General features: G+C 37.0%; 1 protein-coding gene across 12 annotated transcripts in view; it reads left to right on the top strand.

The window, feature by feature from the left end:
• The window catches only part of WDFY3 (WD repeat and FYVE domain containing 3), a 259,871-nt gene that overhangs the window by 190,113 nt on the left and 45,909 nt on the right, over nucleotides 1–23,849 (top strand). For 10 of the 12 annotated variants that reach the window (XM_089912207.1, XM_089912206.1, XM_089912205.1 and 7 more), the window contains 11 exons: nucleotides 2,186–2,285; nucleotides 3,869–4,029; nucleotides 5,036–5,265; nucleotides 6,372–6,481; nucleotides 8,075–8,257; nucleotides 9,032–9,189; nucleotides 10,288–10,365; nucleotides 12,072–12,299; nucleotides 18,384–18,437; nucleotides 20,658–20,826; nucleotides 23,212–23,375. In XM_089912207.1, coding sequence (XP_089768333.1) covers nucleotides 2,186–2,285; nucleotides 3,869–4,029; nucleotides 5,036–5,265; nucleotides 6,372–6,481; nucleotides 8,075–8,257; nucleotides 9,032–9,189; nucleotides 10,288–10,365; nucleotides 12,072–12,299; nucleotides 18,384–18,437; nucleotides 20,658–20,826; nucleotides 23,212–23,375 — 1,635 coding nt within the window. The remainder of the gene's footprint in view (nucleotides 1–2,185; nucleotides 2,286–3,868; nucleotides 4,030–5,035; nucleotides 5,266–6,371; nucleotides 6,482–8,074; nucleotides 8,258–9,031; nucleotides 9,190–10,287; nucleotides 10,366–12,071; nucleotides 12,300–18,383; nucleotides 18,438–20,657; nucleotides 20,827–23,211; nucleotides 23,376–23,849) is intronic. The other 2 variants (XM_089912210.1, XM_089912212.1) reach the window with 1 other exon arrangement.

Here is a 23,849-nt window from a genome sequence, read left to right as displayed (position 1 = left end):
GATTTTGTAAACCCTACTCATTACTACTTATCCCATTAGCCACATTGAGTTGATTATAATCCTGAATGAGTATTGCCATCCTCGGGGGTATTTAAATCCTCCTGTGAGTGGAGAGCCTTACTCCTTCGTAAATTTTGATCACTCAAGCTGTTTGAAAATGGTCTCTGATCTGATTGCTGGGTAGTCCTCATAGACCTATCAATCTGTCTTGTCACTTAACCGCCTGAAGGTCCTCGCTTTCCTTCCGTTAACAGGGGTGGGGTCTTGATGTACTGTCAGCATGAGGAATAGGCAGGCCTTGGCCCCAACTCTTCTGCTGACCATTGTATTAGTCTGTTCATCTACACAGGAAAATGTATTAAGATTATAAACAGGGACTTCCTTGATGTCTCAGTCATTAAGAATCTGTCTGCCAATGCAGGGGACACGGGTTCGAGCCCTGGTCCGGGAAGATCCCACATGCCGCGGAGCAGCTAAGCCTGTGCACCACAACTACTGAGCCTGTGCTCTAGAGCCTGCTAGCCACAACTACTGAGTCTGTGCTCTAGGGCCCACAAACCACAACTACTGAGCCTGCTCTCTAGAGCCCACAAGCCACAACTACTGAGCCTGTGTGCCATAAGTACTGAGCCTGTGTGCCACAACTACTGAAGCGTGCACACCTAGAGCCCATGCTCCGCAACAAGAGAAGCCACTGCAATTAGAAGCCCGCACACCATAACTAGAGAAAGCCCACGCGCAGCAATGAAGACCCAACGCAGTCAAAAATAAATCAATAAATAAATTTTCTAAAAAAAGATTATAAACAACATGTCATGACCTTCACTTTTTCCCAAATTATTCTAATGCCAAACCAAACTCCTAAGAACTAATATTTTAACTGTTGCTAGGCCCATGTTTTTCATTTTAAAACAAAATATGTTTTATCAGAAAAACAGAGAAACGTTCATTACAACTTTGGTTGGTCTTTGAATCCTTAGAATAATATCTTTGATCTGAATATAGGATTCCAATTTTAACTGCTTTTTTAAAATCTTCACCAGCACCACTTTGAAAATCAGAATAGAAAGAAGTGGGTTTTTCCCCAGTGGAACAGATTTTAACTTTAAATGCATAAAGCAGAAGAGTGTTCTATAGCCCACTTTTGCGGCATGGTCATAAACATAGTCCTGGACCTGTCTGTGTGAGAAGAAATAGATTCTTTAACTTCACTTGCAAAGCATCAGTACTCTGCTTGTAACTACAACATCCAGATCTCTTATTAAGAAACAAATTTATGTCAGTTTATTGAATCGTTCAATATCCAGCTCCTATCCAAAGCCAGCTAACATGACTGGCATTTGAGAAGAATGACAAAAGGATCTTTCCTACCTTTCATCCCTGTGTTCCCAGTGCTTTACCACCTCTCAGGCTAGAGACTTGAAAGTTATGCACCTGGATCATACCACCCTAATTACCAAAAGAACTGCCATCAGAGAACTATAGTTTAACTTTGTGCCCTAAACTTTTATTCAAGATAATTTTAAAAATCGTCTTTGTACTGTATAAAACCATTATCAAAGGTACAACCTACAGGGCTGTTCATTGTCCTCTTTATAAAAACCCACAGGGAACATTCTTCTCAGAACAATCTTAGGAAAACATCCTTGCTGACTATATAGTATGCTTCCTTTTTTATAGATAATTAAAGGCTTTATAAGTCATATTATTATTTTTTCTCCTTCTTGACCCTAGGAAGCTCAAAGCAAAATTGTGTGCTTAATTGATTTTTTTTGATATAAATACTTGCCTCCCCATTGACTTTACCTTCTTGGTTACTAGACTCCTGAGTTTCTGTGTTTGTTTAAATGGCTTTATGACTTATTTTATCTGTATCTCATTAGAAACTGCCAGATCTCTTTTGGAAGTGAGGTAGATAGATAATAGATATCAAATATTTATTAAATACTTAAAATGTTTAGAATACTGCTTTCGGAGGAATGGATTCAAAAGAAGGTATTGTTTTACCTTTGCTTTAATTTGTTTTTTAATCTATGGTCAGAAAAATAAGAGAGTATAAGCATATATACCATCTCTTGTGACATATTCTACTACTTACCAGTAGTTTTTTTTAATATAACTGTGGTTGATGAGCCTTACCTTTGTTTACTGGGTTCTGTTTCTAATTCTAAATTTTATTGATTAGGCTTCCCCTGAAAGATCGACAAGAACTCAGCAAAAAGAATTTCAGACTTATATTTTGGATAGTGTGATGGACCATTTGCTTGCAGCTGATGTTTTATTGGGTAATATCATGTTTTATTTTCACTCTGTTAAAAGTACCTATAATCACTTCCCTTCTCTATCTAAAGCCCAAGTATACCACTTTTTTAACTTCATCTTTTTCCTTCTTTTCTGTGCATTTTCCCCTTATTGGTATTTTCCTATAATGAGGAAAAGGCCCATCTAGCTCCTTCCTTTGAACCTGGGATAAAAGATCAACAACAGGGAGTACTTAAGCTGCTTGTCCACGTTCATATGCTCAGAGGTGGCAGGAAGAGGACAAGGAAAGAGAAAAAATGTTTTTAAAACCATATTATGTGAACAGTATATTTTTATGAATTATCTAATACTTTTAAAAATTACTGTGATATACTTACAAATAAGTTACAAATGTAGCACTCTGAATTACCACCCAGGCAACATGCCTGTATAAGAGCACTCAGAAATGCATTACCAGCACCCTCAGAAACTATACCTATTAGTGGAATTATTCAGTTATAGGTATCTATGTTATTCTTTAGAATGGCTTTCAGGATGTAAATTCAAAGCACATTAAAATGTTTTTCCTGTATGTCTCTAGTTACAATAAAACTACAAAACTTGATACATTTACAGTGGAGCTAACATTTATATGTAAAACAATGACAAAATTTAAAGAAGGAAAAGTAATGATTTAGCATATTTGCTACTTGAATTTCTGATAATTATATAAATCATAGAACCTCCATGCTATTACATTATCATTTTTTTTTAACAAAGTAAGTTTGCCAAGAAAATCTTAAGTGTTGTCATAACATGCAACTCGCAAACTGTGGTGTCAAGTCAGACTTTTGTATTTGTTATCACTTGAGAATCTTAAGTAATATCAGTCTTACTACATAAAGACACAAAACGAAGAGTTTTGCATTGTGTAGTGATTTAGAGTTAGGTGGGAATAATAATTACAGTCAGTTAAGGCTCCTAATTTCTAGAAAGGAGGGAGGGGCTTAAAGGGGGCATTCTGTTGGAGGAGGAGCCAGGAGGATTAGTGTTGAGGCAGCATGTACACAGCGAGCACACTGAAGCCACCGGGGCAGCTTGTAGAAGAGAAACAGTGCAGATGGGAATCATGGAAGGGGTGACAGGTACCCCATGGCACCACCACCACTGATGGTACTCTGTGTTTTACAGTTCTTTTGGACCTCTCTTCTGCCTCCATTACTTCATTGTGCTTAAAGTTTTGTTTGATGATTTGTTTTGCCCTTTAGTAGTTAGACAGAATCAATTTACAACTAATAAACTGACTTAATTTTTCTCTCAAAGGGAGGCTATGTGTCACTGACAGTTGACGAACTGTTTGCTTATCACAGACTGTCTTAAGGCAGTAAGAAACTTCACAGTCTCCATCCATAACACTTTTATCCTGCAGAAATTATTTCTTCCAACATTTATCATGACTTCTGGCCATGAACATCATTTTACTTAAAGTAGTACATAAGAGCTAATGGTCTTATTTCTAACGGTAGTAGATGTACTCATCTTGCCTTAGCCTGATTTGTTGGAGGGTCTGGTCTTAGGCTGGTGGACATCAATTTTCTTAAGACATTTTTTTCCTGCTGGAATTTAGGGGAAGATGCATCTCTGCCTATTACCAGTGGAGGGAGCTACCAAGTATTGGTGAACAATGTGTTTTATTTCACACAACGTGTGGTGGACAAGCTTTGGCAAGGCATGTTCAACAAAGAATCTAAACTTCTTATAGATTTTATAATTCAACTAATTGCACAGGTAATCCATTGTCACATTAGTTGTAGAGTACATGTTTTCCTATTGAAAAACTTTGCCTCGGGTGTCAAAATTGTTGGAAATAAGTATAACTAGTAAGATAATGAATGTTGACATTTTAATGTAAAGCTCAGCTTATTAGAAGTGAATAAAACGTAGGTCTGTAACCATTCCCCCCCTTACCCGTGGCCCGGTGCCAGTGTGTCCAGTATGTAAAGCTTCCTCATTCTCTCAGGCTGTGGGCTCCCACTGCCTTCCCCACTGGCATTGCTCTTTGCTAACCACATAGCTGGACAGCTTCCTGTTGGTTTAAAGACCTTAAGTTAATACGATTTGATAGATTTTCATAGTATGATGCATCAGTGTGTCAAGATTTAACAGAGCATGAAGAGTTGATATTAGAGTATTCTCTTCTTGTAATTGAACCTTTACAAAGTTCACTGTAGTCCTTGTTCCTTTGAAGATGTCATATTAGTGTGTGTTTGTGGTACCTTTTCCGGTTTGGCACAAGTGATAAATCTTATTCAACACACGATGTAGAAAGTAGGAAATACTGTTGTCATGTTATTAGACACACACATGTCACCCAAGAATTTTTTAAGAATAAATTTGTATTTAAGCCAAAGAGAAGAGTTCTCATGTGAGATGAAACAACAGTGTCAGAAGTTCTTTACTAACATTTTAGGTAATTTTTTTTAGTAATTTTGAGTAGCGGTTGATCACCCTTACAAAACTTGTGGGGTAGGAGTCTCTACCCAGATGGCACTTGCCCGTGTTCTGAGGGAGGCTGCTCTGCACACAGATGTATATACACACAGCACTCATCTCATTACATTTATGTGTCTCGTGGGTTCTGAACCTCATAATAGCAAGAGCTTTGTATTTTTTATCTTAGCACCCCAGTACTTAGCATGGTGTCTGATACATAATAAACCTAATAAATGTTCATGTGTGAATGATAAGCAGACTTATTTTGTCCATTTTATTAAAGTATCTCTCATATCTTTAGTCAAAAAGAAGATCCCAGGGATTGTCACTGGATGCGGTTTATCACTGCCTCAATAGGACCATATTGTACCAGTTCTCCCGGGCACACAAAACTGTCCCGCAGCAAGTAGCTCTCCTTGATTCACTCAGGGTCCTGACTGTAAACAGGAACTTGATCCTGGGCCCTGGGAACCATGACCAAGAATTCATTAGCTGTCTGGCTCACTGCCTCATTAACCTGCATGTTGGAAGGTAACTCTTTTAGGTTCAGTTTGAATTTGTCTTTGATATTTTTCTCCCAGAACTCTTTGTTCTACTTTTCTGATTATAACATTTCTTTTTTCTTTAATCTCGGTTTTACTTAAAACTTCATGAGAAGGTAAAAGACAAGGCTTGAATTTCTGCAGTGAAATAATGAGTATATTTTTGCTTTAATTTTCTGTATCTTTAAATTTTTTGTTAATCACATGTCACATATATAATTTTTAAATAAGAGTTTGCTTTTCAAGTAAATTAGATACACACTGTTGGAGGTTAAGAGGGGTAAAAAGATAAGAATGCAATAAATAAATGCAATATATGTTAAATGGGTAAAATTAGTATTTTGCCACTGATTGCTTTGCAAGATATTTCTTTGGTGTCTGCTGGGGGCCAGGCATTGGATTAGGGACTGGGATGAAATGTGAATGAGACAGACCCTGTGGCAGGTCTTGGAGCATGCAGTCTAGGAGGGAGGATCCATAACTAAGCAATGTGCTCTGCTACAAGCACAGTGCTTTGGGAACACATAACAGGTGCCCCTAGCCTGGGAGAGACACCTGCTGAGTTACAGCTTGAACCTGGTTGAGGAGGAAGTTAATCCTCCAACGAGAATGGGGAAGAGTGATGTGGGAAGAAAGAGTCATCTATGCGATTGCCCAGAGGGCAAAAAGAATATGGCACATGTAGGAAACTGCAGGTATTTCACTGCTGCTGGAGCAAAGAGTGGTGAGATAAGATATGGGAAAAGGGGCCACAGTCATAGGAGGAGAATGTTCTTAAATGAACTTTTCGTAATTTTTAGGTAAAAATGTTAATAGTGATAAAAGTGTCTTAAATAGTAAGATGCTCCTTTTAATGCTGTAATTTAGTTTAATTACATTCAGTCGAGTGGATTTGTGACATCATCGCTTAAAAATGGCATTTTCATGATAAACTATAAGTTCTGTTCTGTGCATCTGCCAAATGTCTGTCTGCCACTTATGGAGCTCTGTGACAGAGCCAGCATTTACTTGTGTCTGCAGAGTAGTACTTAGTCATCACAGTTTACAGCTGCAGTAATTTCCTTCATATAGTTTAAACTGACTGGAATTTTTCAGCAATGTGGATGGGTTTGGACTGGAAGCAGAAGCCCGCATGACTACATGGCACATTATGATCCCCTCGGACATTGAACCAGATGGTGGTTACAGCCAAGATATTAGTGAAGGTAGTTATCTCAATTTTTTCCCCCTTTTCTCTCCACTCATTTCTAAGATATAACCAAAAAATCCGACTTCAGAAACCGCCAACATTGACAACCAATCTCTCCATAGGGCGTACCTGAACATATACCAATATGCCCGCCAGCATATACCAACATGCTAGCTGTACATCTCCTTATGCCAGGATGAGTAAACGCCTGATATTGCTCGCCCTCCACATTTTATAGTAACACCAGGAAACTTGGTGATACTTACATTTGCACAAGCAGTAGTGCAAATATGATACTAACTTGGCGCTTACTATTAAGAGAGCTGGCTATTGATTGTATTAGGCCAGTCACAGTAAAGGCAAATATTGCTTGAGACAGATTGTCAGTACTACCATTTTTATTCTTTCTCCCTTTTTTAAATCTAGTTTTCCCACTGATTTTGTAATTATCGTGCATATGAGAGTCTTTGGGTGGATTGATTTCTAATTTCCAACGTTGTTCAGTTGAAAAGATTAGATAATTACAGAAGTGTTTGTCTCTCCAGCAATATTTAGTGTGGTAGTTTTGCATATGATTTTATCCTTTGTAGGTCCAGCACTCATTCTTTCATTCATTTAAGCATTAATTTGTTCTCTGTTCTTTCACTAAAATTTCTTGAACCCCAGACACTAAGGACACAGTGATTGTTTTCACCCCCCAAGGAACTAACAGTCTAGAACACTGGTTCTCAAAGTGAGGTGCTCAGACTAGTAACATTGACATCATTTGGGAACTAGTTAGAAAAGCAGATTCTCTGGCCCCATTCAGATCTACTGAGTACTCAGATACTCTGGGGGATGAAGACCAGCAATCTGTTTGAACGACCTCCCAGGTGATTCTGATGCTTGCTAAAGATGGACTGGCCTAGAGCAGGAGTTGGACAAATTAGCAAGGAGTCCAAAGCAAGATGGAATTTAATAGTAAAAGCTCTAAAAATATTTGTTTACTATTTCTTTCCTTTTGCAAAATCATCAAGAACAATTAACTTATTTGTGAATATACCTTAAATATTTAGATCTAAAATTTACTTTTAAGTGGAGAATAAGTTCTTCTCTTTTATAGAAGAAGCTAGACAATGAAATATATATGTAATTTCCAGTTTTATAAATAAATATGTAGTCTTTTTGCTTGATATAAAGTTTTTTTTTTAAGTTTTCCAAGTAGCCAATCGCATTTTTGGTTATCTGAATAATCCTTTTTTTGTTGTTTTGGTTTTTTTTGTTTTGTTTGTTTGTTTTTGCGGTACGCGGGCCTCTCACGTTGCGAAGCACAGGCTCCGGACGCGCAGGCTCAGCAGCCATGGCTCACGGGCCCAGCCGCTCCGTGGCATGTGGGATCTTCCCAGACCGGGGCACGAACCCATGTCCCCTGCATCGGCAGGCGGACTCTCAACCACTGCACCACCAGGGAAGCCCTGAATAATCCTTTTTTACTGAACTGGCTATGATATGAAGCATTTTTTGGACAATTAAGTACTATACATCTAAGTTGAAATTCTTCGATAAAAAAAAAAAAAATACTAACTACCTTTATATTCTTTTTGATCAGTTGCTGTTTTTTATTTCCTAGGGCGTCAGCTTCTCATAAAAGCTGTCAACAGAGTTTGGACTGAATTGATTCATAGTAAGAAACAGACCTTGGAGGAGCTTTTCAAAGTCACTCTACCAGTGAATGAAAGAGGCCATGTGGACATAGCTATAGCAAAGCCGCTCATTGAAGAAGCCGGTTTGAAATGTTGGCAGAATCATCTAGGTAAGACAGTTTACAGATATCATGTGACAAAGGGACTTACATACAACTATCATATATGGGTGCACTTTGGATATGAAATTAAAACTTTCCCCAAAAGATATTATGATGACAGTAGAAATGAAAATCAATACAGTATAGCCCATTCTAGAATGATTATGCTGAGATTAGGCTTTTCTTCTTAGATTTTTCTTTTAATTTTATTTTGTTTTTGTTTGGTTTTTTTTTTTGCGGTACGCGGGCCTCTCACCATTGTGGCCTCTCCCGTTGCGGAGCACAGGCTCCGGACGTGCAGGCTCAGTGGCCATGGCTCACGGGCCCAGCCACTTCGCAGCATGTGGGATCTTCCCGGACCGGGGCACGAACCCGTGTCCCCTGCATCGGCAGGCGGACTCTCAACCACTGCGCCACCAGGGAAGCCAGTGTATCACTTTCTTAAAATTCTAAATTCCAAAGTATACACAACACCAAAGATTTTAGGTAGGGGACTGTGAATTGTTATTAACATAGAAACTGCTTACAGTTAAAATAAATTTGCATATTACTGCAGAGCTATGAGGTTTCAAGCAAATGTGAGTTCAACTAGTACAATAATTGTCAAGCAGCTATCCTTATACAAGATAAGTAGATATAATATCTGAGAGTGTCTGCATCTGTAACATAAGCTGCTTTTGATAACTACAGAATTGTGGTTTGTAACCATTATGCAAAAGTATTAAAAGTAAGGCTAATAAATACATGGAGAAACTGTAAAATACTCTAATTTTAATTTTGTAGCCCATGAAAAGAAATGCATAAGTCGAGGAGAAGCTTTAGTGCCCACCACACAATCCAAATTGTCCCGTGTCAGCAGTGGCTTTGGTCTTTCCAAGTTAACGGGATCGAGAAGGAATCGAAAGGAAAGTGGGCTTCATAAACACAGTCTTTCCACCCAGGTACATTGTTTAGTTTTATTAATGATATGATTAGAAATTTGTAATTCAAGGTTTAGTTGTAGTGTTTTATATAATACACTTAATACATGCAAGCATATGATTTGAAATGGAACTTTTCTGCATTTTTGCTTTAGAAGAGAGAAATAACTCAGGTTGTGGAGCCTTCTCCCATTTTATTATGATAAAATTGCACTATGAGTGTTGTGTATTTACATCCATTGCATAACTGGACATAAGATGAGATTCAGATATTGATATATGATAGACTATGGATAATTTTTTCTCAGCTCTTCCAAACCTTCAATTTTATTAATAGTTATATAAATTTTAAAGCAACAGCAGACAAAATAGCTTTTTATTTTTTATAATTTTGTTGTACATGCCTGAGATTGATTTTTTTTTTTTTTAACTCATCTACCTCCAGCATTAATTTCTTCCTCATCATACTGTCTTTGCCATCGCAGAATATTAGTGGCAGCTGTGAAAAGGGCCTGGGAGAAACCATGTGTATGAGTCATTCCATGTGTCAGGTTGGGTTCCCCAGGAAGCACACTCTGAGAGGGGGTTTAGTGTGCAGGATGTTTATTAGGGGTGCCTTTGATATTTGTGGATGGGAGAAGAAGGAAGCAGGATTGGTCACAGGGAAATGTCAGGCTACAATGCAGGTCTGGCGACAGACCCAGCTGTGACCCAGGTGGAGCTTTGGTACCAAAATGACCTGTCAGAGTTGACCTTTACTGAGCTGAAATGGCTGAGCCTGCTTGCCTCCAAATCAGCCAGTGACTGTGGGGTGCCCACAGCTCTCTGCAGCTGAGGTGATCCCTGAAATACTGACAGCGCTCCCAGAAGTTGTGGCAGTGAGCCCTTCCTTGAAAGGGGCACTGGGGGATGGGGGGTATATGGATCTGTGTCCATCACATAAGCCTCTATCAGATTCATTATATAATTAATCTTTCAGAGTTTTCTGTGGGGTTTTTTGGGTGTTGTTGTGATGCCTTTAATAGAATTTTAACTAACTTGGGGGCATTATTTCAAGGCTAGTTAACATTTTTTCCCAGGAAATCATGAAATATTAAGACTTTTTCCACTCATTGTTAGGAGATTTCTCAGTGGATGTTTACACACATCGCGGTTGTTCGTGACTTAGTAGACACACAATATAAGGAATATCAGGAGGTAAGAATCATAATCATAATAATGGTTTGTTTTGCATTCTTTGAGTGAGAAAAGATTGTTTCCCTTGATATCTTCCTCCTGCTTTTAAGAATAAGTTGCTGAACTGAATTTATCATGAGATAATGTTTTTTGTTTTTTTTGCGGTACGCCTGCCTCTCATGTTGTGGCCTCTCCCGTTGCGGAGCACAGGCTCCGGACGCGCAGGCTCAACGGCCATGGCTCACGGGCATAGCCACTTCGCAGCATGTGGGATCTTCCCGGACCGGGGCACGAACCCGTGTCCCCTGCATCGCCAGGCGGACTCTCAACCACTGCGCCACAGGGAAGCCCAGATAATGTTTTTGATTATCCCTGCCAGCAGCTACTTTGGCCATTGGTTTTAACATAGAAAGACTGGAACTTTCTACAGGCAAACTGCATTAAAAAGTGACAGACTGGAGATCAGCACAGCTGAATCCTAATGATATTCACTACCAACATATTGCATGTGTCTCTTCTTAATAAAAATTAAAATATTGGAAAGATCCCTTTCTTTCATACTTAACAAGGAGACCATGAAAATGTGCATCAAAATCTCTGAGAAGTCTCTTAAAATTTTAAAAAATTAAAAGATAAAGTTATTTTTTATTACAAGTGCTTGGTGATTTTGTCAGTAAGAAATATTTTCAGTGAAATCCTCTTGATGAATTCATAGTTACTCAACAACTTATTCGAAATATTTTATTTCCATGGCAGCTGAGTTATATCTTATTAAAGATTTCTGAATGATAAGCTGCTAATATTTTATGGGCATGATACTAGATACTTAGTTGTTACAGGGGTTTCCTCCTGCCAGGAACACATAAGTACTATGATGGTATCATTATAATATCAAGATTACTCCTTCAGTAATCATTAGTGTTAGTTGTACAGTATAAAGGGATCTTTATTCTTAAATTGTATACTTATATTCCATGAATTATTAGATAAGCATCTAATCATTAGGTGCTTAGTTTTAAGCATCTACTGTTGAAATGTTACACATTTTGACATTTGACAAATAGAAAGAAGTTATTCCAAGTCATAAATTTCCATTTAAGTAAGGTGGTTTGGATCTATACCAGGGCCAAGTAACAGTGGTTTTCCTTTAATTTTTATATGAATGTTAAGTTCCCTATCAGAGATGCATGTGTATATTCTTTACCTAAAATTATTGGAAATGTTACGGTGATTACCAGGAATCTAGTGTGTTGGCAATATTTCTTTATGTGGCTTTCTAGATTTTCTTTTATTCATGTTCTAGTAACTGTTTTACAATTGGGGGTGGGGAAGGGGTTTCATCCTTAAATTACTGTCTTTATTAACTCACACTGGACAAACCATTTCCATGTATTTTCATAAGTAATATTACCATCGTCCCTGTCCCTGAGCTATAAGTTCCTTCAGCACTCTGGTCAGGTGTACTGCACATGCTACCCTATAGGGATCTTCCATGTATTGTATATTTGGTGCTAAAATAATCGGGCCATCACTAAAACCCCACCTTCTCACAAGATCGGCAGCTTACTTTAACCATAAATAAATGTAACTTTACTTTTATAATATTGCCTGAAATTACCTGGATTGGTTTTTGTTTCCAAAGAATAACTTGGTTTCAAGGTACTTGTAGACTGTTCATTGTTGCTCGTGCTTTTGCTTGAAAACCAACCTGGACTCCCTCTTGTTAGCGTCAGCAAAATGCCCTGAAGTACGTGACGGAGGAGTGGTGCCAAATCGAGTACGAGCTGCTGCGGGAGCGGGGGCTCTGGGGCCCCCCTATCGGTTCCCATCTCGACAAATGGATGTTGGAGATGACGGAAGGGCCCTGCAGAATGAGGAAGAAAATGGTGCGGAATGATATGTTTTACACCCATTACCCTTACGTGCCGGAAACGGAACAAGAGACAAATGTGGCGGTGAGTGCGCAGAATTCAGCGTTTGTAGTGACGCTTCCATGTCTTTCTTCTTTTTTGTAAGCGTTTTCCCTTATTTGGTCAATTACGAAAAACACCTAATTTAGAAGATTTGATGAACTATAATAAGTTGATAATGCCAGGGTGCTGGCGGTGGAATGAAAAGGTGCAGCAGGGAGCCTTCACAGTGAAGTGGTTTGGATCTTAGATCCTGGAGCCAGCTGCCAGGTTTGAAACCTGCCTCTGCCCCTTCACTAGCTGGTGACCTTGTACCGGCCACGTTAACCTCTTCAGCTTCTGCTTTCTTTATGCCTAAAATGGAGAAAGTAACAGTTCCATCTTAGAAGCTATTGGGAGGATTAAATTAATTAAAATTAATAAAGTACTTAGAATAGTGTCTGGCACAGAATAAGCACTATATAAGTGAGTATTAATAAAATAAACATTGCCACTAAGCAATATTCTTTGAAGAAATACAGAGTTAAAGAATAATGATAGCCTGAGTGTATAGATCTTCCCATTTATATTGAGAAGCTTCATCACTGGCTCCACGGGTATAAAACGAACAACATTTGCCCCTTAAGTTCCTTTTTATTCAGACAGGTTGCCCTTCCTAAAGCCTTCATTCAGATTTTTGCACTGACCATAAAAATTTTGTCTAAAATAATCATGGTCTAGGAATCATGTTTTTGCGTTCGGGAAAATACAGTCTTCCCCAATAAAGTCACTGCAAATTTGGAAGAGAAACTCTTCATGGTTTAAGTACTTTCACATACTTGACTTTAATATGATTCTCTCAACAATTGAAGAAACTAAGATTTATAAAGAAGACTTGACACATGTGTCTTCTAGTAAGTAGTTCAGATCATATAACATGAGACAACTTGCATTGTTCCAGTGTCTCTTTTTTTCCCAACCAAAACCCTGGCTCCATTTATCTTGTGCTAATTGACTATACATTTGTCCTGATGCTACTTAGAATATAGGCCATAGACCTGCTAATATATAGTTATTTAAGTTTTTTTTTTTAAGATAGCTCCCTAAAGTTTACTTTTCTCAAAACTATTCCGTTCTGTCAAGAATGCCGTACTTGGGGGACTTCCCTGGTTAAGACTTCGCTTTCCAATGCAGGGGGCGTGGGTTGGCTCCCTGCTCAAAGAGCTAAGATCACACATGCCTTGTGGCCAAAAACCCAAAACATATCGGGACTTCCCTGATGGCACAGTGGTTAAGAATCTGCCTGCCAATGCAGGGGACATGTGTTCGATCCTTGGTCCGGAAAGATCCCACATGCCGCAGAGCAGCTAAGCCCGTGTGCCACAACTACTGAGCCTGGGCTCTAGAGCTCGTGAGCCACAACTACTGAAGCCTGTGTGCCTAGAGCCCGTGCTCCTCAGCAAGAGAAGCCACCGCAATGAGAAGCCCATGCACCACAACGAAGAGTAGTCCCCGCTCGCCACAACTAGAGAAAGCCCGTGTGCAGCAACAAAGACCCAATGCAACCAAAAATAAATAAATAAAAAATAAAGTAAATTTTTAAAAAAACATAAAACAGAAGAACAAATTCAATAAAGACTTTTAAAAAATAATAAAAATAAAATAAAAAAAGAATGCCATACTTGATAAATTTTAATTTAAAGCACTGTAATTTCTAATACTAGCACACTATGTAGAAAAAAAAATCCACCCATATTTTTGCAGCCTTTTAATAGCACCTACATTTGTCAGATCAGACTAGCAATATAATCTCTATTCTTCATCCATTTTCCCCAAATAAATAATTGAATACGAGTTTAAGCCTGTAGCAGTTTGATAAAATATTTCTTACTGAGTCAACGCTCATTCAAATTGAATCCGTTCAGGGATAGGAAAATAGAAGATGTGCTCTCCTAAATATGTGACCATTCACTATCTCTATATAACTGAGGCATATACTTTTTGAGTTACATAACCATAGTATTTTTTTTTATTGTGTCTACACCTTTCCTTCTTTATAACAGTGTCATTTGTTTTACAAAAGTATATTTGAAGTTCTGTATCAGATAAAAACAAAATAACCTATTCAGAGTCCACACTTACAACCTTCATATCGTTAGCATTTTACCTAAGCCAAGGAGTTCACCAGTCTGTGAAATCTAAACAGACAGTCTCAGAAATAAGTATGAACCATACGGAACTTTTTTTTTTTTTTAAACCAGATGGGTTACATATTGGGAAATACAAGGCAGTCAAGAAATATTAGAGATACGTTTACAAAAAAGGAAAAAGCAGGTGGGAAGGGGAGATGATTACAGATTGTAGAATTCATGCTGCTGCTTAAGTTCATGCACAAGTCAAGGTTAATCTGCTATGATGAAGTTTTCTGAATGAATAATGATTTTGGTGTTGCTCGTTCAAAATCTTTTGTAAATTTGAAACCCCATTAAATGTCCACTTTTTTTCTTATGGAATATGCAGTCTGGCAATATCAACAGCAAAGAAAATTCCAAAAAGTAGAGCAGCTGCTATCCCACTAACTTCTGTTGTGAAATCAAAAAAGGAGAGCAGATATTTAACGAAGCACAGTGAGCTTGATAGTCTACAGAGCAGTCACTTGCAGTTTCCTGTATGTCTCATGACAGCCCTCTGAAGTATAATTATATTATTATCCCAATTTCACAGACGATAAATAGAAGCCTAGAAAATTAAGGAACACCTTCTAGGTCATGCTAAGTACTGGAGCAAGACATAATGACTATAGATTGACAGTTCCTCAGAAGTTCCTCACTCTTGAAAAAGGATTCCAATCTTTGGTGGTTTTGAGAAGTTGTCAGTGGACAGTGAATTTCTTCCAGACAGAACCACATATTGGGTTGGCCAAAAAGCTCGTGTGGGTTTTTCCGTAATGTCTTATGGAAAAACCTACACGAACTTTTTGGCCAACCCAATACTACGTTTTGTCTCTCTAATGCTAAAGAATATCTAGAACTTAATAAATGTTGAGTGAATGGACTTACCAGCACTCTTTCTTCCTAAGTTAGAGTTTATCCATTGCTTCCCATTCAGCATGCTTATAGAATTTTCCTAATTATTTTTCCACTAAAAAGGGCTAGAGTCAAATTTTATGGGGTGTGAAGTTTATATAACTTGGGGAGGCACTATAAGAAAAAGAGTACAAAATTGTGAATACAAACTTACTAGGGCCCCACTTCCAGGACTTTGAAAGGAGCCCATGGGAAGTGACGGCTGTTGAAGTATATGCTTCATTAATTTCACCATAAATCCTCCTGTGGTCTGAGCTGTATTAAATATTGCCTCCCAGAGTTAGAGATCAGTCACGTCTTCCCTTTCAGCTCCCATAAACGTGTTGCCCTCCTTGCACCCATGTTTATAAAATATATAGGCAGTACTTTTTGCGACGTTACAGGTATTTCAGGTATAACAGGTACAAACTGAAAATTGCTTTTAAGGCCTCTTGATAGGTAAAACAGGCTTTGCCAGGAGTAAGGACAAATGATTTGATCTTTGCCTTATTTATGAAGAACAATTATTGTTTTAAGTAACATTTAAATCTTTAGACCTCTTAATTGAACTAAGAAATACAGTGATGATTTAAAAGTTATTTCTTGTTTTAAAATCTTTGATGTGTTAGAATCAAGTGATTATTTCTTTAATTATTAAAGTTTTATTTCTTAAACCTGGATAATGCTACATACTGAATTAAAAAATAGCTTACCCTTTATTATAAGTTTTGAATTTTATTTTTAAATTAGGTGTTTATTTATAGAATGTAGAACATATGTGAGTGTTTCATTTGCCACCGACTTAAAAGCCTTGAAAGTTTATCAACTAAAATTGTTTTAATGAGAACAACAATATTTTTTTTGTCCTGAGAAAAGTTATGTACATGTGGAAAATTCTCTTATCTCACAAAAAAATAATTTATCCCCTTTGCACAGGGACTTTCCTTAGGGGACCATTTTCAAAACTAAAATAGCTATACTGAATTGCACTGTAATTCTGTATTTTAAGTGGTAGTATTAGTTATAAATATTAAGATGTGAGCCTGGGATAATGATGAAAATACAAAATATGGTTGTTTTTAAGCAGTTGTCTAATTACTCTGAATCCTAAGGAATGAGACTAAAATTCCATATCTTGCCATTTAAGAAGTTATATTTAAGTACTAAAACCAGGTTTTAATTCTGTAATCCCCTTATTTTCACAGAATAATAATCTCAAGCAAGTTGACTATTCTTTGCAAATATCATTGGGGCAAAGACCTCACCGTTTCCTGTTAATGTTGGGTTGGACTGCTTGGGGCAGAAGGGTAAATGACTTACCTGAAGTTCCTTTTCTAATTAAGGGAGTCTCATGCGGGTGCCTCCACATATATTTTTATATAATATATAGATATCACAGGACTCATAGGAACTAAGCAACTCATTCAAGAAATTCCATTGCCAGCAATATAGAAAAATTGGAAGTAAAGGGAGTATAAAATTATTTTCTACAAATTCTGACTTTGAAAAATTTAGGTTTCTATATAAACATAATTATAATAATAATTCAGTTATAAAAGTTTAAAGAGCGCTATGATAATACTAAAATTATTAGTATAACATATATCTTCGCTAATGAATGTTGTACCTTTTAGTAAAATAAGATCCTCAGTCAGTAAGTGGTTCAGTGAGCAAATATGTATTAAACTAGCACTGTGCCCTATGCTGCAGGGAAAATACAATTGTGTACATGTCAGACCCTGCCCACATTCTGGTTGGGGATATATAGTGGACATCAGAATTGGGTTTGACAATAGTAATTGGTCATTTTGCTATATTGGTTTATCACATATCTATCCAGTGATCCACCTTGTTTTTTGATTAATTTCAAAATAAGTTGCAGAGTCAGTACCCTTCACCCCTAAATACTTCCCCATGCACATCAATAGAGTTCAGCATTTGTTCATAATTCTTTTTTATTGACATAAATTTTACATATATTGAAGTATATAAATCCTAAGTGTACTGTTCAGTGAGTTTTAACAAATGTGTAGTAATACTCATGTAACCCAAATCTTTACCAAGATTGAGAACATAGATGTATATTTTCAAGATTATCCTTCAACATAAGGTATGCTTTTAAAAGTTTGCTTTTCAGGAGAGAGGTTTATTAAAACCATATTAAGTATTTGAAAGCATGCCCAGTAGTTCAATGTTTGTTTTGCCAAGGGAAGCAAACATCTGTAAAAGCATTTTGCTTGCTCATATTTACTCTAGGGAAAGGTACTAGAAGTCATCTCCAGGTACAAACTGTGAAAAGGAAGATAAATTGGAATGATTCTTGGATGTGTTACTGTCTGTCTGTAGCTGTCTGTGTGTTTACACGCACAAGTCACACACTCCAGCTCAACAGATACTGCCTTCTTGTTAGTCGAGATTTTATTGAGAATAAAATATAGAGTAACTACCTAATTCTTTAGAAAGTAATTTTTACAAAAACTTTTGGTTTGGAGGCTGATGATCCAGGCTCCTTCTGCTTTCAGCCTTTCTGAGGTTATAGCTGTGAAGGTAGCAAAGGAAATAGGTCCTAATAGGTCCTTGGGCTTTTAGGGGAAGGTGTTTTTTCACTAACAAGCACTTAGTGATTTCTGTGGTATGGGTTATTGCAGATAATAGTTTAAACCAGTTGCTTCTGTTACAAAACAGATCTAGGGATAAACACAGTAAAAGGTAGGTGGAAGGTGATAGCTAGCACTAGGTTCTATTATCTGGTTTTCTGGTTTTTTCCTTTGAAGCCATATAAAGCCTGTAAATCATCCATGACACTGGCAGCCTGTGGTGAAGTTTTGTCTCTGTGATTTTTAAGTTTGTCCTGTTCAGTAGCCTTGAGAATTTTAGTGTAGTTTCTTTTACTTTAAATCTACTTTGGATAAGTGAGAAAATAATCACAAGATGCTAAGTGATTATTTCAAGCAGCTTAGGATATCATATTAATTTTGTGTGAGTGTATCTTCCATATTCCATACAGTCCTCAAGAATATTTTATTTTTGTGTTGTTCTTTGTTATTTTTTTCTGATGTGTCTATACTTAATACCCTGTTTTCAGTCTGAGATCCCAAGTAAACAGCCTGAGACACCCGATGATATCATTCCTCAAAAGGTAAAACACAAAATACCATAAAAGAATGCAAAATACTTGCAGTTTTGTTTTTTTTTCCTTTGTGTTATTTTGTTTTGTTTTATTTGGTTTTATTTTAGTGCATGGTAGACTAGACTAACCTAAAGGGTTGACTTTCAATTTGTTGTTTCTGTAAGTTCCTTAGAGTTGAAAAGTGAATTTCATTCATGCTGAGAGGTGTCCTTGTCTCTCTTGCTTTTTTCTGATTAGCTTTGTAGGGTCTGTATGTTGCTCACTAACAGGCTGAGTATTCACTGCTCTCACCGTGAAATGTGTACTGCTTCACACTTAAACTAACAAGTCCCAAGGCATGTTAGTAATGGGCAGCCTGACACTACCAACTTTTTTTTTCAATTACTCATTTAATTCTTCTAGATATTAAACAGTATATATTTTGAGAATGCAAGTGTATTCTCTTTTAAAATTACTTTTTCAATCAGAAGGAACTAAATGGAAACTAAGCATATATGACCACTTTTTAAAATACAATTTTAATTTATTTTAATTAATTTAAATTTATATAATTGTTTTCTTTTTCCAGAAGGATTCAGTACATAATAAAGTAAAAAAAAAAAAAATGCAGTTCAGAAATGTCACAGAAATATACCTCAAAATATTTAAGGGAAAATGCTTATAGTTCCAAGTTTAAGTCAGGTATGAAGTCAGTAACCAAGATGTTGTCCCACATCTGTTAATTCATTGTCTTGCCCATCACTAACTATGCTTTCATCTTTTTAAAAATGAACAGTTATGAGTTGAAGATAATTGTTAGATCTCATGTAGAGAATTGTTATAGTACAAAATTTACTACCCTGCTTTCATTTCAAAAATATTGCAGTATTATTAGTTGGTTCATCAGATCCTTCCTTCCATAACTGTAATTTTTTTAAATATCATTTCAGTACTTTCCTATGTTATGTATTTCAGTTTCCATTTGCTGCATATCATTCATCAAGGTAGCTTGCAGCTCTCTTCATTCTCTAACTTTATACCTGAAGTTAAAAGAAGGGTAATGGTGGCTTGAGTTAGGCATCTTTTCATCTCAAAATTGGTTCAGTATTTTAGTCTAAATATTCCTGTTGGACACTTGTTTTCTACTTTAGTTGAAAATCATTTTTTTAAAAAGGTCTTGCTTAAAATAAGCATTATTGTAGACAATACATATAACTACCTGAGTCGAAGAGTTAGGCTGATAGAATACTTTCAATTAGACATTCATAGGAAAAGAAAGGTAAGATAATGTTTAGAAAGGGAAGGTCTTTAAGCATGTTTCAAACCCTGTCTTTTTCTTAATTGTTAATTTAAAGTCTGGGTCTCATTATGATCAATGTGTATACATATAAATTTTTCCCTATGGTTTTACATTTTTGTAGGAAATTTTAGACCTTAATTTTTCATTAACTATTGTTTTAAGAAAAAAAAAAACTTTGGGTCAATCGGAGAACCTGTTTTTAGGATAAAAATTATTCTGAAAAGGAAATGCTCTTGTATCATACACCAAAAAGGTAAATCTTTTCTAATGTTTCTACATAATTAATTTCTTCTTCAAAATGGACTTATATGTTCTTGATATACTCATTTAGTTAGTAAGTTTATGGATCACATTCTTTTACACAACAAACAACAGGATGTTTTAGCAAATTAGACATACCAGCTCGGAGTGGCAGGCCAACCAGTGTCATCTGGCCTGAAGTCGGTCGATTCCATATTGGGTCAGGACTCTCTGAAGGTTTGGGCCATTTCCAGAGTTCCAGAGAGACATGGGAATATGGGAACAGGGCAGTTCTGGGTCCCTACCTCCAAATATCTGAAGTAAACACTCACACAGGTAGTTCCAACTGAATGGATGGCCCTTTAGGCCTATTTACTTGGGGTGGAAGCAAGGTTTCAGGCTCCTCAGAAACTAGACATCCCCTTGCAACTTGATACTCTCCGACACTGGGCATTCTCTCTACTGTACTGATGCATCAGTAAGGCTGTACTATACTAATATGGAAACATTTGGCTAAAGATGATGTGTTTCTTTTTTCGGGAGGAACAAAACTTCTAATATTGTTGTTTTATATATGTTTTTTTTTAAATCAGTGCAATTTAAAAATAGAGAAACTTAACCCAAAAGACTGTGGATTTACCCTGTATAAATACAGTCTATTAATTCTTGAAGATAAATTATCTGAGTCCTTTCCTTTTGTTGTTTCTTAGAAACCTGCTCGATACAGAAGAGCTGTAAGTTATGACAGTAAAGAATACTACATGCGACTAGCCTCTGGCAACCCAGCCATTGTCCAAGATGCCATCGTAGAGAGTTCGGAAGGTGAAGCTACTCAACAAGAACCAGAGCATGGTGAAGACACTATTGCTAAAGTCAAAGGTCAGCCTTCCTCTCTGATTTTAATTAAAAACCATTTGGGAGCATTCCTTTTACTTGAATCTATATGAAAATATTATCAACTATAAACAGTAGGGCCAACCTAAAAGTATCCGTACATATTTTACTATCATACCCTTCTTAAAGATTGATTTCTATATCAGAACTAAAGAGACTGGCTCTTCTTTATTGCCTACAGATGAATGTAATGTGCCTGTTGGCTTGATAATTTTTTTTCACTGTATCTGGCAGAATTCTCAGTGGTACCTGATATTTAAGTTAAGGCCCTGAAAACTAAATAAATATATATAAAACTAAAACAACCACTAAATGTGTCATTAGTGCATGTTGGATAACAGTAAGAAATAATGGTCTTTCTTCTAATGAGCTAAGACAGATTATTCCAAAGCTATAGTTTATGAGCCTAGAAAGACATGCATATGGTGATGAATTGGACTAAAATGGCCATGGACTTTTTGATTTGTACTTCTGCATATGTGTGCCCTCTGCCCTCTTGGTACAGCTTCTCTGTGATCTGGACCTACCCAGTCTTGAAGATACTGGTCAAACTGTCCTCCTCTGAAGGCTTTTCCAACTCCGCTGTCCTCCAGTAGCACTTTGCTCATATCTTTTATAACAATTTCAGTGATTTCTTTCACTGATTTATGTTTTCCTAAATTATAAGTTTCTCAGAGGCAGAGATTATTTCTCCTCTTACTCTATAGATTTTGGCACATGCCTGGCACAAAATGGGAATTCAGTCAATATTGAATAAGTAAATCAGTCCAGTGTTTTAATTTTTTAAGCCTCTGATTTATCATAAATTCAAAAGTCTTGGCGTAGTCTATAGATAAAACCCTAGAATATAAATTAAGAACTCTAAATTAAAAATTATTTTCAGATCTCATTGATAAAGAACTAACAGTATATGACCATGTCAACAAAAAATTTATCTGCAGTTGTGATCAGTTTCTCCTATTACATTATATCTGTTCTCTCTTGTGATAACTATGAATTACTAAAGATTTCATAATCCATCTAACATTTTCATAGAATCACTGAAACTTTTATTAGTTGAACAAAGTTTTCAGCCTTATCATTTCTTGACACTGCATCAGCAAAGTTATTGAGATGGGTCCAAAGTTGTATTTCCTGGCTATAACCAAGGTGTATAATTCACAGAGTTTGTGATGTCTTGTGTTTGGGTCATTGGCATTTAACTTCTCTTGGCCTCATTTTCCTAATGTCTGATTGAGCTAAAACCACAAATTTTGGTGTCACTACTATGATATGCAAGATGCTATGCTAGACATAGAGTTGGAGGTTTTGATTCGTCAAACTAAAAATAAAGCAGCTGGAAGCTTTTCGCCTTGTGGATATTCTCAGCAAGACTTGATCTTTCTTGTTTATTTATTATACTCTTTCACATGTGAAAATGAGGTTCTTCCCAAGGCAGAGCAGAACCTCTGATAACTTGTGTTCAAAGGCTAGGATTCTAACAGGCTGATTTACGTTTATCCAAAATTCTTAGTGTAACTATCGTTGGTAGATACAACATTACTTTTTTTGGTACAGAACTAAAGAATATTAAATTAAATGTGAGATTTAGAGTTTATTTTGAGTGCTTCCCATACTCTGGGTTATCAGTGGTTACTTTCATCAGCTGATTTTAATTTCATCTGTGATTATCAATAAAATTATCAAAATGTAGGCAGTAAAATGATAACTTATGTGGCACATTAATTGTCTGGCCCTATATTTTTAAAAGAATTGTTTTCTTATTCTTTATGACCTGATGATTTAATCAAATTCATTCATGTATGAATGACCATACTGCCACTTGTAATATGAGTCTTGAAGTAGTCCTCATGGGCCCTCCAAGTAGGTGGAATCTCTTATAATCATGTTTATAACTTGCTGTCCTTATTTTTGTTTCTGATAATGACTGATCATTTATTGAGGATATCCCCTCAATGACACCTGCCCATTAGCACCACCACTTTTACCATTAATTATGATAAGACCTCTGTTTATCATCATCATCTGACACTTACTGAGAATTTACTATTTATTATGCATGATACTAAACACTTTACATGAATTACCTCATTTAGTCCTCCAACAATCCTCCTGGTATCCATGATAGATAGTATTCTTGTCCCGGTTTTATAGATGAGAAACTGAGGTTCAGAGGGGACAAATAATACTCCAGGGTCATGCAGCTGTTTAACTCCAGAGCCTGTGCTGTTGACCACTGAACTGTGCTGCCTCCCCATACCTTTCAGAACTATCTCAAATTGGAAATGTAGAGGAGGGACTACATGAGACTAAACGGCTCTCAAATGACCCCAGCAAGACCACATGACCCTCTTGGCTCTTACCCTGCAGGACTGGTCAAGCCGCCTCTAAAACGGTCTCGATCTGCACCTGATGGAGGAGATGAGGAGACCCAGGAGCAGCTACAAGACCAGATTGCTGAGGGTAGCTCTATAGAAGAGGAGGAGAAGACGGACAACGCCACCCTGCTGCGCCTATTAGAAGAGGGAGAAAAGGTACCTTACTTCTGAAAAGGAGGGATTGTATTAAATGGTTTGTTTCCATTTTACAAGACTAGTTGAAGGGTATTTATCTGGCAGCCAAAGGTAAGTATTTTAGCCTCTGCAGTGAAATCAGTATTAGGTGCCCTTTTGGGTTCAACACTCTGCGTCTTTCATCTGTAGGGTTTTCTGACCTCTCTGAACACGCTGAACAGCAAGAAGTTGCATCAGATATAGTATTAACAGTTGACACCTAGTTCACTGTCTTCCTCTAAACCCTTTATTAGGCTGCAACTCTTGCCATAATTCTCGTTTCAAACCCATGTACACAACCCATTCGGTAATTTGGCCCTGTATTTTTTCCTATACCTCTGTAATTCCAGTAACCACACAAGCAACTTCAACTAGCCCATCATCCGCAGGCTTGTACTTAACCCCTGCTTTGCTTCATTCACAAAAAACTGCTTTGCCTTCCTGTTTCTCTCAGCC

The sequence above is a fragment of the Delphinapterus leucas genome, chromosome 5, assembly GCF_059928025.1.
Source record: "Delphinapterus leucas isolate spDelLeu-1000000601 "Yukka" chromosome 5, BTC_Dleu_Yukka2, whole genome shotgun sequence".
Classification (NCBI taxonomy): Eukaryota; Metazoa; Chordata; class Mammalia; order Artiodactyla; family Monodontidae; genus Delphinapterus; species Delphinapterus leucas.
This window is presented reverse-complemented; position numbering and strand designations above follow the sequence as displayed.